This window comes from Buceros rhinoceros, unplaced genomic scaffold (assembly GCF_000710305.1).
Source record: "Buceros rhinoceros silvestris isolate BGI_N320 unplaced genomic scaffold, ASM71030v1 scaffold13334, whole genome shotgun sequence".
NCBI lineage: Eukaryota > Metazoa > Chordata > Aves > Bucerotiformes > Bucerotidae > Buceros > Buceros rhinoceros.
This window is the reverse complement of record NW_010406561.1, coordinates 24045-35948: the sequence shown is the minus strand read 5'-3', so window position 1 is coordinate 35948 and position 11904 is coordinate 24045. Positions and strand designations below refer to the sequence as shown.

Below are 11904 nucleotides of genomic sequence, written 5' to 3'. Positions count from 1 at the left end.
GAATGCCGTATTAGAGACAGGCTACAAGTCTGGAACAAGGCAAATAAAGGAAAAAATGCAGGTCAGTGGAATGGGATAGAGAGAAGAATAAATCTACCTATAAAAATGGAAAAAAACAGTGGAGCACAACACGAACTGAAAAAGGACAGAATAAGAAATACTTTTTCCGATTTTTCCCATTATACAAGAGTTATGGCCTATTTGATCTTTGCAGTTCCTCTAGTATATGCTTGGTGACTTAAGGACTATTTCAGGCTTATCAGAAGAAAAATAATGTCTCCTGGCCAAAATCTAGACTCACATGTAGACCAGTCAAATCCTACTGCCCACCCTCCTCACTGATGCCCAATCTTTGTCTGACCAAATTACAAGTCCTGCTCTCATTTAATGCTTCTTTTCAGACATCACTGTCACTGATACACGGGGTATCATCTCTCGGGGTCATCTTCTTGTCCCAGAACACTTTATTAGCACCCTGCTCTACAAAAGCTTTTCACCTTGTCACCAACGGGGAAGTCTTAGTTTGGATTTTTGTGCTTCCATTAAGCAGTGTATTTCCCCTCTCAGCTGCACAGGTAGTTCTCCAAGCCCGGATGTTCACGTACAACCCTTCCGGAGTGTGCAGGCTTTCTGCAGGCTATTTGTTTTCTATTTTTGACAAAACTGTAATTGATTATTTTGAAGGTAGAAAATAAAATCTTTCTAGGGAAAACAGTCATCAGTGAGATGATTCAAAATTCCTTCAGTTTTCCATCAACAGGATGCAAGTAGTTTTTAACATAACCTATGATCATATGTAAGACAAAATCTATGTGGAAACGGAGAAAAAATTTTTTTTAGCTTTAGAGTTTTTTTTCCCTAGGATTGTTCCCCCTTCTTTCACACACCTTCTTTTACGTGTCTTTTTTGTTTGGTTGGTTTTTTCATTTTGTATCTAAGGAGTTAGAAAGAAAAGATGAGGATTTTCACAGGAAATAAAAATCCAAAATAATCTCATAGAACATCTACAGGTATGCTTAGATATCTTCGAATTATCTTTCCTATTAAATCAGAAAATTGTTGACTACATCTGCTTTTGTCTAGCAGTAATCCTCCCAAGATTAATGAGATCCGTATACCTCAAGCTGCCTTGGAGCCACATCAGTTCTCAAACAGAAACCACAAGGTCAAAAAGGGATTCATTTCCAGTGAGATAAAGGCTCGAGAGATCTGAAAGTCTACAGATTCAAGATTCAAGTGATGATAAAAGGTCTTTCAAACGGCTGTGCCATTTAATTCATTTCAAATGATGCTGAAGTTGACCTTCCACCAAAAAAAAAAAAACCAGCATAAATTCGGCTTTACCTATTTAACTTTTAACTTCTGAAGATAGCAATGCACTTACTTTGGTAAGCCGCTTTTGTATTGTCTGGCCTTGTTTCAGTCTGGAGAAGTAGTGGTAATAGAGAGACACGTAAGTCATGATGGATCTCTCATCTGGGCTGGGTACTGCCACATCCTCAGCATCAAGCAGTTTGCTGATTCCTAGCTCTTTCTCAGCAACATCGAAGGCATTGTTTAAGTTTTTGATGGGCTGGTCCTGCCGCAGTGAGCTGTAGCGGATAAGATCAGGCCTGGACAAGGAGAAGAACAGAGCGTGGAAGGGAAGACAGATTTATGTTTATCACAAGTTCTTTCATATTGTAAACCATAAACTGTTTGACTAAGGAATGTGACATTAACACTGAAATTACACTGTCTGACCCTGAGCTTCATTCAAGGGCATCACTCCTTGCCTACACAACAGGAAGAAAATTGTCCCTCATGAAACCGAAGAACCACTCCTAGCAAATTTCTGCCCTTCACTTGTTTCTTCTCTTCACTGATGGGTGAAACCCACAGCCCACTAGAGAGGCAATTCTGAAAAGGGAGGTGACTCCTAGTTACAGAAGTTACAGAATAGCACCACGGTGTCCTGCAAGAAAATACAGCAGAACTGTTAATGGGAGAAGAAATGATCAACATTCTCCCAGGCGGTTTCTCTCTCCTGCCTTAAGCTGTTTCCTTCACACTTTTTCAAAGGGCCAGAGAAGGGAGAAAGAAAGAGGCTGAGAGGCTGCTTTGTTACAATTGAACCAGAAGGTATAAATGCTCACAAAGGTCATACAATAAAACCGCTGTCTAAAATAATAACCCTGGAGAAAGAGCAATAGGAACCTGATTGAGAGGCTAAGAGCAAATAATGGTCATCATTGCTCAGATGTGTGATACTCCTTTGGAAATTCAATTTTATGCACAACTAAAGGAACTACCAAGCAGGAGCTTTTGGTCTTTCCTTCCTCAGAGAAAGAATATCCAATTAAGAAAGAAGAGTCTACAGTGAGAAAGGGCAAAGAGAGAATCTGATGGTTTCTTGACATCATCATCATCATCATGGTTTGGCTTCGCGAACGAAGATCTGGGAAGGGCTTTCCCCGTGCTCACTGCAAGCGATGAGTGCACCCTTCGGGGCTGCGCGGTGGATTGTTTAGGTGAGGCGCAGCGTGCGCGGAACTGGCTCCACCCTTTACACCTGAGGTTCATCTGCCAGGGCCCAGCGAGCTTGGACGGTGACAGTGAAGTCCTCAGGTCGTAGGTTTGGTTAGAGTGTCCTTCTCTGAGATGGAGCCTTACAGGGCTAAACGAGCTCCATCTGCCCGGGTTTGGGGTCAGAGTCGTCCTTCTCCTAGGATGGTGCCCGAAGGCTAGTGAGCCCATCCTGCCCGTGGACACACTGTGTCTGACCCTTCAGCTGAGACCTGTCTGGCTTGGGAGACCCCACCGGAGGCACATGCCACCACCAGCACAGCTCTCAACCTCACAAGGGCACGCAAGCTCCTTCCCCACGGCAAGGGGGTGCCCGTGAAAGAGTCGCTGCTCTACCTCCAGACATCACAGACCCAGGCACGGGGCGGCCTGGGCCTGCCAAGAACAGGAGTCCTGGAGGGTTTCTTGACAAATACTTGTAATTCAGTCCCTGGAACAACTTGTTCCAGAACTAGAAACATCAATGAGCAACTCTTCCTGAACTGATCCATCCAGATCTTACCTGTGAGCATGTATGAGCGCATTGAAGGCCAACCCATCACTCCAGCTTTTGGAGAAGTCCTTCACATTCACATTGGAATAGCTGGCAGTTTTATGCTGACACCAGAGTAGTAAAGCTTCATTGGCAAATAGCTCATCAGCTCTGCCTCCGAATTCTTCCTGTGAAGAGAGCAGGAAAAAGAAAAATCAGCATGAACAATATACGGAAGTAGCACGAGTGAGTTTAATCTTATGTTCCCAAAGACAATTGGCATTATTTCTGTCCTGTTCACAAATCCAGTCGAAGTCATGACTTGCAGGCTGTGTCTGCCATGAAGGTAGAATGATTTAACAGGAAAGTAGGAGATTTCTGTTAAAGCAAAAGCGAATTAAATGATCTCAGAAATTATAATGTGAAATGCAGGTGTTAAATAGTTTTTAAAGGTTTCTCCTCTGCAAGGTTTATAGAAATCAAGTAGAAAGCAAAGCTGTTTATTTACTTCCTTAGCTGTGAACTAGAACTCAGAAACAAATATAATATATCCAGGTCTAAAGTTAGAAATTACTAACTTTAATTTCATAATACGTTCATAGGATCTTACCTTTCATATACTTAGAGTACACGTTAATTAATTTTAAAAATAATCCTTTTCTTCAAAGAAAGAGCAAGGGAGCACCATGCAGTTCAAATCTAGAGAGAACTGTCGTCAGATAAATTCTTTCTGGAGTCAAAAGCCAGTAAAAAGTTTGTGGAAGAGAATTAGGAACATGAATAACCTGTCTACCTCTAGGTTTCTGTTTTCCATCTATTTGAGAAAGTATAAAATAGATTCAATTGCTTTTAGAAATTGATGGCTGAGTAAATGGGTAATATAAGATTTGTGTGATTAAAATGTTTGGGAAACTTATCAAAATGGTCCTTGCCAGCCTGAAACTCTACAAAGTCTCTGAAATACTCTAATTGGGCAAAAAGATAAAGTCATTGTGTTACCTTATCGAGTTTGATAGACGAAATCTGAAATCGAAGTATAATGATCCAGATAAGTCCCAGGATTAAGGTTTTGTCACCATCCACAATATTTTCAGGACCAATCACTTTTACTTGCACCTGCTAATAAACCAATATCCATTCAGCACAGTACTCACGTCCAGCTTTCTGAAGGAGGTGTCTGTGTAACGAGTGTTACGGGAGTGGGTGTTCAGGCTGTACTCTTAAGGAAACAGGTTTTACATGATCTCTTAACTTGGCTATATACCTGTGAGCTCCCCTGTTCGCACCGTGGCTCTCACATGCAAAGGGAGGTTGGTCTCAAAGATTTTAAGTTCCTGTAAGGGTTTTGAAAACTGATGGAGAAAGATAGGAAAGAAACACAATTCAGTGCTCCGTTCCTCCAAAGCAGCAGCAGCAGGGCAAAGTTAGAGACCTTTTCCCCTGTTTGGTCTCCAGCCAACTAGTCAGCTCACAGCTCTTGGGCTCACTAAACAATACAAATATCCTACTAAACAAGCCTTGACTGCTTTCTCCACTATTACTTGAGCAGCAAGCAGGATTGTCATTTATGCCAACATCTCTTCCAGAAGTCTGGGTGTACTATACCGGCTCCTGCTCTACTCCCTCTGGAGGCTGGACTCGTGTGGCTGGTGAGGGTGGGCTGGGCTAGCTGTCAGAGCCTGGATGTGCGTATACCACTGGGTCTCACACGGTGTGAATCCTTCGCAGGGAAGTGTTAGCTTGGAGTCCTGTGCTGTATTGCATTTGGTTTGCGATTAGCAAAAATCCAGACATTATATAGTTTCCCGTGTCTACTGCTATGAAACCCCCCTACTCCTTTGGAATTTGTAGCACTGAGTTTTGTGTGATGATTTTTCCAGAGAGATCTGCAATAAATTGTTTGCTCGGATAAGAAAAAATAAAACAACATACGAACTTGTAGCTGAAATGAGAATGCACAACTGGAATAAATAAAAGCACTGCAATGACTTTCAGAAATTGTTAGAATCAGAGTTCCAAAAACCCTCCACTTTTATACTGGTTAGATTCGCCTTTGCCTAATGATATAGGCTCTCCCCCAACATCTGGGAAAATGTAACATCTAGAAAGGTATAGAAACACAGTACATTTTCATTTAGGTGTGACCTCCTTTTGGGGAACATTAGCTGTTTATAAGTCATATTACTCAAAGAAATTCAAATCTGATTTTTTTTCTTTTAATAAAACCCCAGGCCTGCCTTCAAAGAATATCTGCTTGTGTATTAGGGGAAAATGATAACGAACACAATACTATAATTAGTTAGTAACACGCATAAGCTGTTGTGATCTCTAATACAAGTATTAACTTACCTTGGATTTCAGAAATGTGATGGCTTTGCTGTTGTTCTCTAGAAAATGCACTCTCATCTTTCCCCGGTTTGGTCTGGGCAAAGCTTCTCCAGAGAGCAGCTCCAGGAGTTGCATGAGAGAGATGCCATCCTTCAAGTCTGTGTAAATATCTTCTATCTGAACCTTTACCTGCAAAGTCCATACAGACTCTGGCTGAACATTCAGCCCACTGAACCCTCTATTTCGAGTACTAGACAAACACACCTTCTTGCTCTTGCATCGGGGCTTCTATATATCAGTGCATACATGCAAAAAGTGATGAGTCTTAATTCACAAAAAAAGGATTTGCAGAAGGACTGACATTAACTATGAAAGTAGGCTGACGTAAAAAGAAACCCAAACCCCGCAACTAGGCATATAAAGAGAAAAGCAGGACATTTTGAAAAATAATAAAAACAAATCAGCATTTTCATAATCAATCATTTTTGATTTCTATTCAAATTAGTCTTTTCAACTTTTTATTCTGAAGAATGAATTTAATTTAAAAATCGAGCTGATAATCCCATTTGATTACTTGGGTTTTACTCCACAGTCTCTGTAAGTGAAAGATCAAGATCTTTTACAAAAATGTATTTTATCGCTGCCAGTAGTGAGGTCGCCCAGTGCCTAGGCGATACAACATGACATAGCGTGTACTCTGACCTAACAAGGACTTGCCTTGGGTGTTTCCTTTTGGCCTTATGCCACTAACCGTCAAGAAGTGATATTAAAACCGTACCACACACACCCAACAATAATTAACTGTGATTCTGAAATCATCGCAGATAATTCTGAAATTAAGTAGTAGCTTTTTTAATTCAGAAAATAGTTACACGTAGGAGAAAAAAAGGACAAGTAACAGACATGCACTTTTTCACTCCTGACTTATTATTCATCAGTTTAACAGCTCTTTTCTCCCGAGAAAAAAGAAAACACTGTAAGTGTAAAAGCAACTCAGAGACTTTAAGTCTGTACTGTGTGTAGAATAAGAATTTTCAGCTATCTCTGACTGATTATCTCCATGAAAAACTCCGTTTTGTTGCCAAATTTATTTTTTTGCATATTAAATAAACTTCAAATTCTGCCTACAGTATATTATCATTAAAAAAGTTATATTCTGTTACATTCTGTGATACTTCTATAAATGACGAATAGTTCCATTCATATTTTTAAAGGGAGCTTTATGCCTCAGCCAGCAATAGTTTTAACAGCTTTGTTGCACCATTCTTCTCAAAGACACCAAACACACATTGCTTGACAACTGCAATCCAGTGGCGTCCGTAGGGGTAGACTTGGAGTAGTCAACGGTGCAAATGAGAATACCGTGGCGTCCCGTAGTACGACCCAACACAGCGTGTGCTGAAAGGCTGAGCCCACACCACTGAGAAGCCCTAGATAAGCTGTCATTCTCTGCACCATTTCTTACTGTACGTGGTTCGGGAAGCTCTCGCGGGTTTTTATTCCCCATGCTTTTATGATACGTGACAAGTACTGTGCAGGAAGTTAACTGGCATTTTAATCTTTGAACTTGAAGGTGTTTTTAAATTGGGAAAGTATATTTATCTGTAACTAAACAGAAATAATTTCCTCCATCATAAAAAAGTTTACTTTCTGCAGGTGGCAAAATGAGAATGTGTTTTGCAGTTCTCTCATAAGAAAAATTTAAAAGTTTGTTTTGCTCTGACTCTGCCTTTGCAGCAATCACCAACATAAAACATTACACTGAAAAAAATGCATCTAGTACTGAAACATCATATGACAGTGATGAGCTAGAACAGAACCACGAGGCCTAGTCCTGATTAGTGTTGCCAAGGTCTATTTTCATTAATATCAACCACAGACTCTAGAAGAGGGAACTGGTTTTGGATTATGTAAGTCCCTAACGTGCCACACCTACATCATTTGTGCCCGGATTGAGTTTACCCGCAGAAAGTCTGGAGACTTTTGGAATATGTTGGAGTTATGTTGCTCACACAAATCAACTGTATACTAGCTCTGAAGCTTTTTGGAAACCTGAGACACTGAGAACAAACCAGCTGTACTTACATGGTAGTGTGCCTGAACTTGCTAGGCTAAGGCAATTTTTTTCAGAGCCACTGAGCAGCAACTCAAGCTGGACTGATTAGGCAAAGCAGAAAGTCTTAACTTTTGGCCAGGCCATCAAGAATTGAGCATCGTTTGGGGAAATCCAGACATTTGCAGATACTTTACTTATGGAAAAAAAGAAAAGCAAACAAAGACCTTCCTCCGAGACGATCACAAAGATGCAGTGGACATCACAATATGACAGGGTTATACTGTCTACAAAAGCGAAGACTGCTAGGGAAGACTGCTAACATGGACAACGAGGCAGATGTAAGGTAAAAGATGCAAGCTGGAGCACTCTGGTTAGTCAAAGCCTTCTTTGCTTGCATATATGCGTAATGACAACATTCTGGAAAAATTATGCAAAACATAACACAAAAAAAGAATACAGTGGGTGAAATAAAATTAAAATCAGAAAAAAATCCCCAGGATCTACCTACATTATTCCTGAAGAAGACATTGTTCATCCAGTTGGTGAAGGTTTTCTTTTGCATGGACATACGCTGCTCCTGCAGCTTTTTGATATGATCTTTTTCATATTCAGTAGCCATGGTCACCTAGAAAGTCAGAAACGCCAGTGAGGTGTTCAGTGCTGAAGAGATGTGCCTGGACAGCTACAAAACCCAGTAATACGCCCTGTGTATGTGGGGAACCCAGCCTCAAGGAGTACAAGATTCAGTACTACATCCAGTACAACAACTGGATTTCCTTTTGCTTGTACTTTGCACTTTAATTTCACTCAACTTCATTTTTAACTTACTTGACTTCTGCCTTTTAAGATGCATCTCTAGTTTCAGGATGAAAATGTGATATATACCTATGCAGCTTTACTTTCTTTCTTTCTCCAGTCACTTGATCCCATGAGGAGCACCATGGGCTGAAAGTTGCCCATAACTTCCTTGGCTGTGCTGGAAGCACATGTCAGAGAATTGATCTTAGACCCTGTCAGAAGAGGGATCTGTAAATTGCTTCCACTGCAGTGCTTGAAAGCATTTTATGTTCTCTGAGAACTGGTTAAGATGCTGCTGTTCGCTTTCAGACCACGGTGTGTCTAACAGAAATCAAGCAGCTGCTTAGAAAGGAAATGGAACCGGCTTGGTCCTCTCCTCTCAGGAGCCCAGGCTTTGCATATCTATCACTGCAGGGATGGTGATACAGGTCCATAATCAAGTCCTAGGCTGGGAGTTGGGAAGCTATTCTCCTTTCCCAGGTTGTCACAGACTTGTCCACCTCATCCAGACCAGTGAAAATTCAGGCTTGTAGTTCATCATAGCACTCAAGCTGACCACTCAGGAAGATTGGAATGGAGGAGTCTTCCCTTTAGAGTCTGTGACACAATAGACTGGATTTCAGCTTAAATTACTCTTTTGCAGTCATTTGGCTTATGGTGTAAATCTGTAACAGTAGTGACCTTGCTGTTATGAAGGTGAAAGAATCACTTTAAAAAAAGAAATCAGTGTAAGATCCACAGCTGTAGACATCTTTAGTGACCGAGAACCACCTGCTTGGACTGCTGACATAATTACAAGTATTACCTGGATATCAGCCTAGCTCTGAAACCACGAAACCTGTTGTAATGGTAGAAGAGGAGGCGTGTTTGCTGCTGTCAACCCACTGCAAAGAAAGAAGGAAATGAAAAATTAAAACCTAAGACAAACTGCAGGGTGATCTGCTTCCCTAATATTCTGTGTCCATTTTGTAAAGGCCCAGTTCTGAGCTTTCTGGGGTCTATGCCCTTTTAATTCATAAAACATAAAATACTGAAAAAAATCTGTCCTAATGTGAGAAGACAGCAATAGGGAACTAGTGACAGCAGCCACTGCAATTGGGAAGTTGCTTGCCTGATAGTTTTCCATACTCTAATATAAATACAAAGAATTTTGCCATTTTACAAGATGAAAAGGTGTGGAAAGTGCAGAAGCAATGATTTGTTACTACATTTTCTATTTTAATTTGTTGTTAGCAGATCTTTCTTAACTGTCAGTGCTCAACTTCTGCAGAACAGGGGCAGCACTGGAGCCTGACAGTTCAGCAAAAACGTAGGGAATGATCGTAACCATAGATGAAAGCCTTATGAAAGGAAGAGTTAAGTTTGAAATAGAACTATAAAGAAGATCCTCACAAATTTTTCTTATCTTTTGGACTAGTTCAGCAACGCCTTGTTTCTCCATCTGGAGAGCAGATACTCAAAGAATCGCCTTTCCCTGCCAGAGGGGTGATAGTAACTCATTCCCATGTAATAAACCCAGAGTTAACCCATATCATAATGCCATTTCTGAACTTGCCAAACAGGTCTCAAAATGTCTCCAGGCTCCTTTTTCTAAAAGGGTTGTTTTCCAAGCATTGCTGCCACCGTGAACAATGACCAAATGGATTTTATTTAGGTGCAAAGGAAGCTTATTTGTTGGACTACAGCCTTGTGGGAAGCTCACCCATTTTATTAAATGAAGTTCGAAATGCTCCCCGCATTGGTAGATGATTACCTGAAGAGAGGTCTGTAACAGATTATCCGCATTTGCGGGATGCAACGGCAGTGCTAAGAGGCAAATCTTAAATATAAAGATACATTACAGGAAAAAGACTAAAGCACATAAAAAAAAAAAAAAGGACTTACTCAAGTTTGGAGGAACTCCTTTCTGTCGTTCAGCAGTTGGTCATTCTGGAGAAAGACTTTCAGTTGCAGATCCACTCCTATTCCTAAGTTCAGCTCCCTGTTTTCATGCAAAGCAACCTTTGAATTCAGTAACAGAGACCAAGTATTTATGGTATCATAATACTCATTCCCATCAACCTTTCATCTGATCTGAAGGAAATAACCCATCAGAACACAATGAGTAAAGGTTGTCACAGGCTCTGTGCAATTCTTATGCTCAAACAGAGTATGAGCAGCACCGAAATTGCTATAAAGCAATGAAAACAGTCATCCACCATGCTGATGTTCTGGTAAAGAGTATCTTTCACAGTGGTACCAAAGGCTCTGACTGATCACAGCCTGCCTTTCTAAAGAAGTTCTTATGTGCAAAATTGAACCTGGCAACAGAGTCGGAAAATGAAAGCACAGCAGAGGATACAAAGATCAGAGTAACTCCCAAGCGGTTAAATAGGGATACAGCAAGTGAGAAGGTCAGATTGTGATGGGTTAGGAATTTGCCTGACTCTGCTTCAAGGAAGCTCATGTGCACTTACTGTTGGCAGAGCAAACTGGGATCAAGCTGGCAGAGCCAGCTGCTTCCAGTGTTGACTATTGAAGAATTTATTGTTAATAATGAAAGGGAAAATCTTACATAGCCATGAGTCCTTCCTGCCACTTACAAGGTCGCAGCAGCACAGAACACATTGATCTGGTATCATTGCCAGGAGCCAGAGAGCTGGTGCTGGAAATCACTGCTAGAAAATGGGCAGGCATCTGAAAGCAGAAGCTGTAAGTGAAGGGATCCAGCTCAGAGACAAGGTAGAGGAATAGAAGTCTTTTCCCTTCTGGCAAGTGTAGGTTAGTTAGTATCCAAAAGTGACAGGAGGAAACACGCAAGAAGTAGTGAACAACTCTCCCAAAACTCAGTACAGATCTTGATCAATAAAACCTATCTTTGTACTCACCCTAGAGAAATGTCATACCCCGTATCACGTAAGACAGATAAAAATGAAAAGTTGAATACGTATGTTACAGGTATTACTCAAAATATTCCCTCCAAACTCCTGGACTTGTGTTCACCAGCCAACTAATACAATTTAAATCTTAATGGGAGTAGGATGACAAGAGGAAGGGAATATAACTTCAGCATGTGTTTACATCTCTGTAAGCTCATTGCCTGGTTACAACTTCACTTTTCTCTCTTGCTTTTAGATATACCTACATTCTTCTATAGGTAGGACTACAGGATGTTGGCTTCAATCTGGTACAGGTTAGCTACGTAGTGTGTGTTGAGAAAACATCCTTGCTCCTATCAAAGAGAAGGCAGAGGTCCAGTAGGTGAATTGGCCCTGGATGCAGGCATTTCCCCCTATTGCAAGTTAATTATTATCTAAACGATTGAATGCGTGAAACACCAGCTTTGCTTTTTACAATGATGCAAGGCAATCAAAGATCTGATATAAAACTTCACTGACTCCTGAGTATCTATCTACAAAATAGTTTGAAGTTAAAATGGTGGATGTTTATGTGGTACTGATAAATAAAGCCATTTCTCAGTTACTTATGTCCTAACGAAGTAAGAGGACGGGCACAACAGTATTTGTGTGCAGTTTCCTGGAGGGACCAGGAAAAAATATCACCCCTCCAGGTTGATTATGGGCCCTCTCGCTGCTGTCGGAGAGAGGAGGAGTCTTGTCACTGACCTCAATAAGGAGAAGGGCCCAAAGAGCACCCTGTCTTTGCCCTGTTCTCAGTCTGAAGTGGTTTTCCAGGGCAGCAGCAG

General features: G+C 41.0%; 1 protein-coding gene across 1 annotated transcript in view; it reads right to left on the bottom strand.

Moving 5' to 3' along the window:
• LOC104491698 (spectrin beta chain, non-erythrocytic 5-like) overlaps window positions 1-8040 on the bottom strand; it is a gene marked incomplete at its 3' end in the record, with an annotated part of 11572 nt that extends 3532 nt beyond the window's left edge. The window contains exons 1-5 of the mRNA XM_010134162.1: window positions 7930-8040; window positions 5387-5548; window positions 4037-4156; window positions 3068-3225; window positions 1385-1613 (exon numbers count right to left, since the gene is read on the bottom strand). Of these exons, the coding sequence (XP_010132464.1) occupies window positions 1385-1613; window positions 3068-3225; window positions 4037-4156; window positions 5387-5548; window positions 7930-8040 (780 nt within the window). The remainder of the gene's footprint in view (window positions 1-1384; window positions 1614-3067; window positions 3226-4036; window positions 4157-5386; window positions 5549-7929) is intronic.
• Between the last annotated feature and the right edge of the window lie 3864 nt (window positions 8041-11904).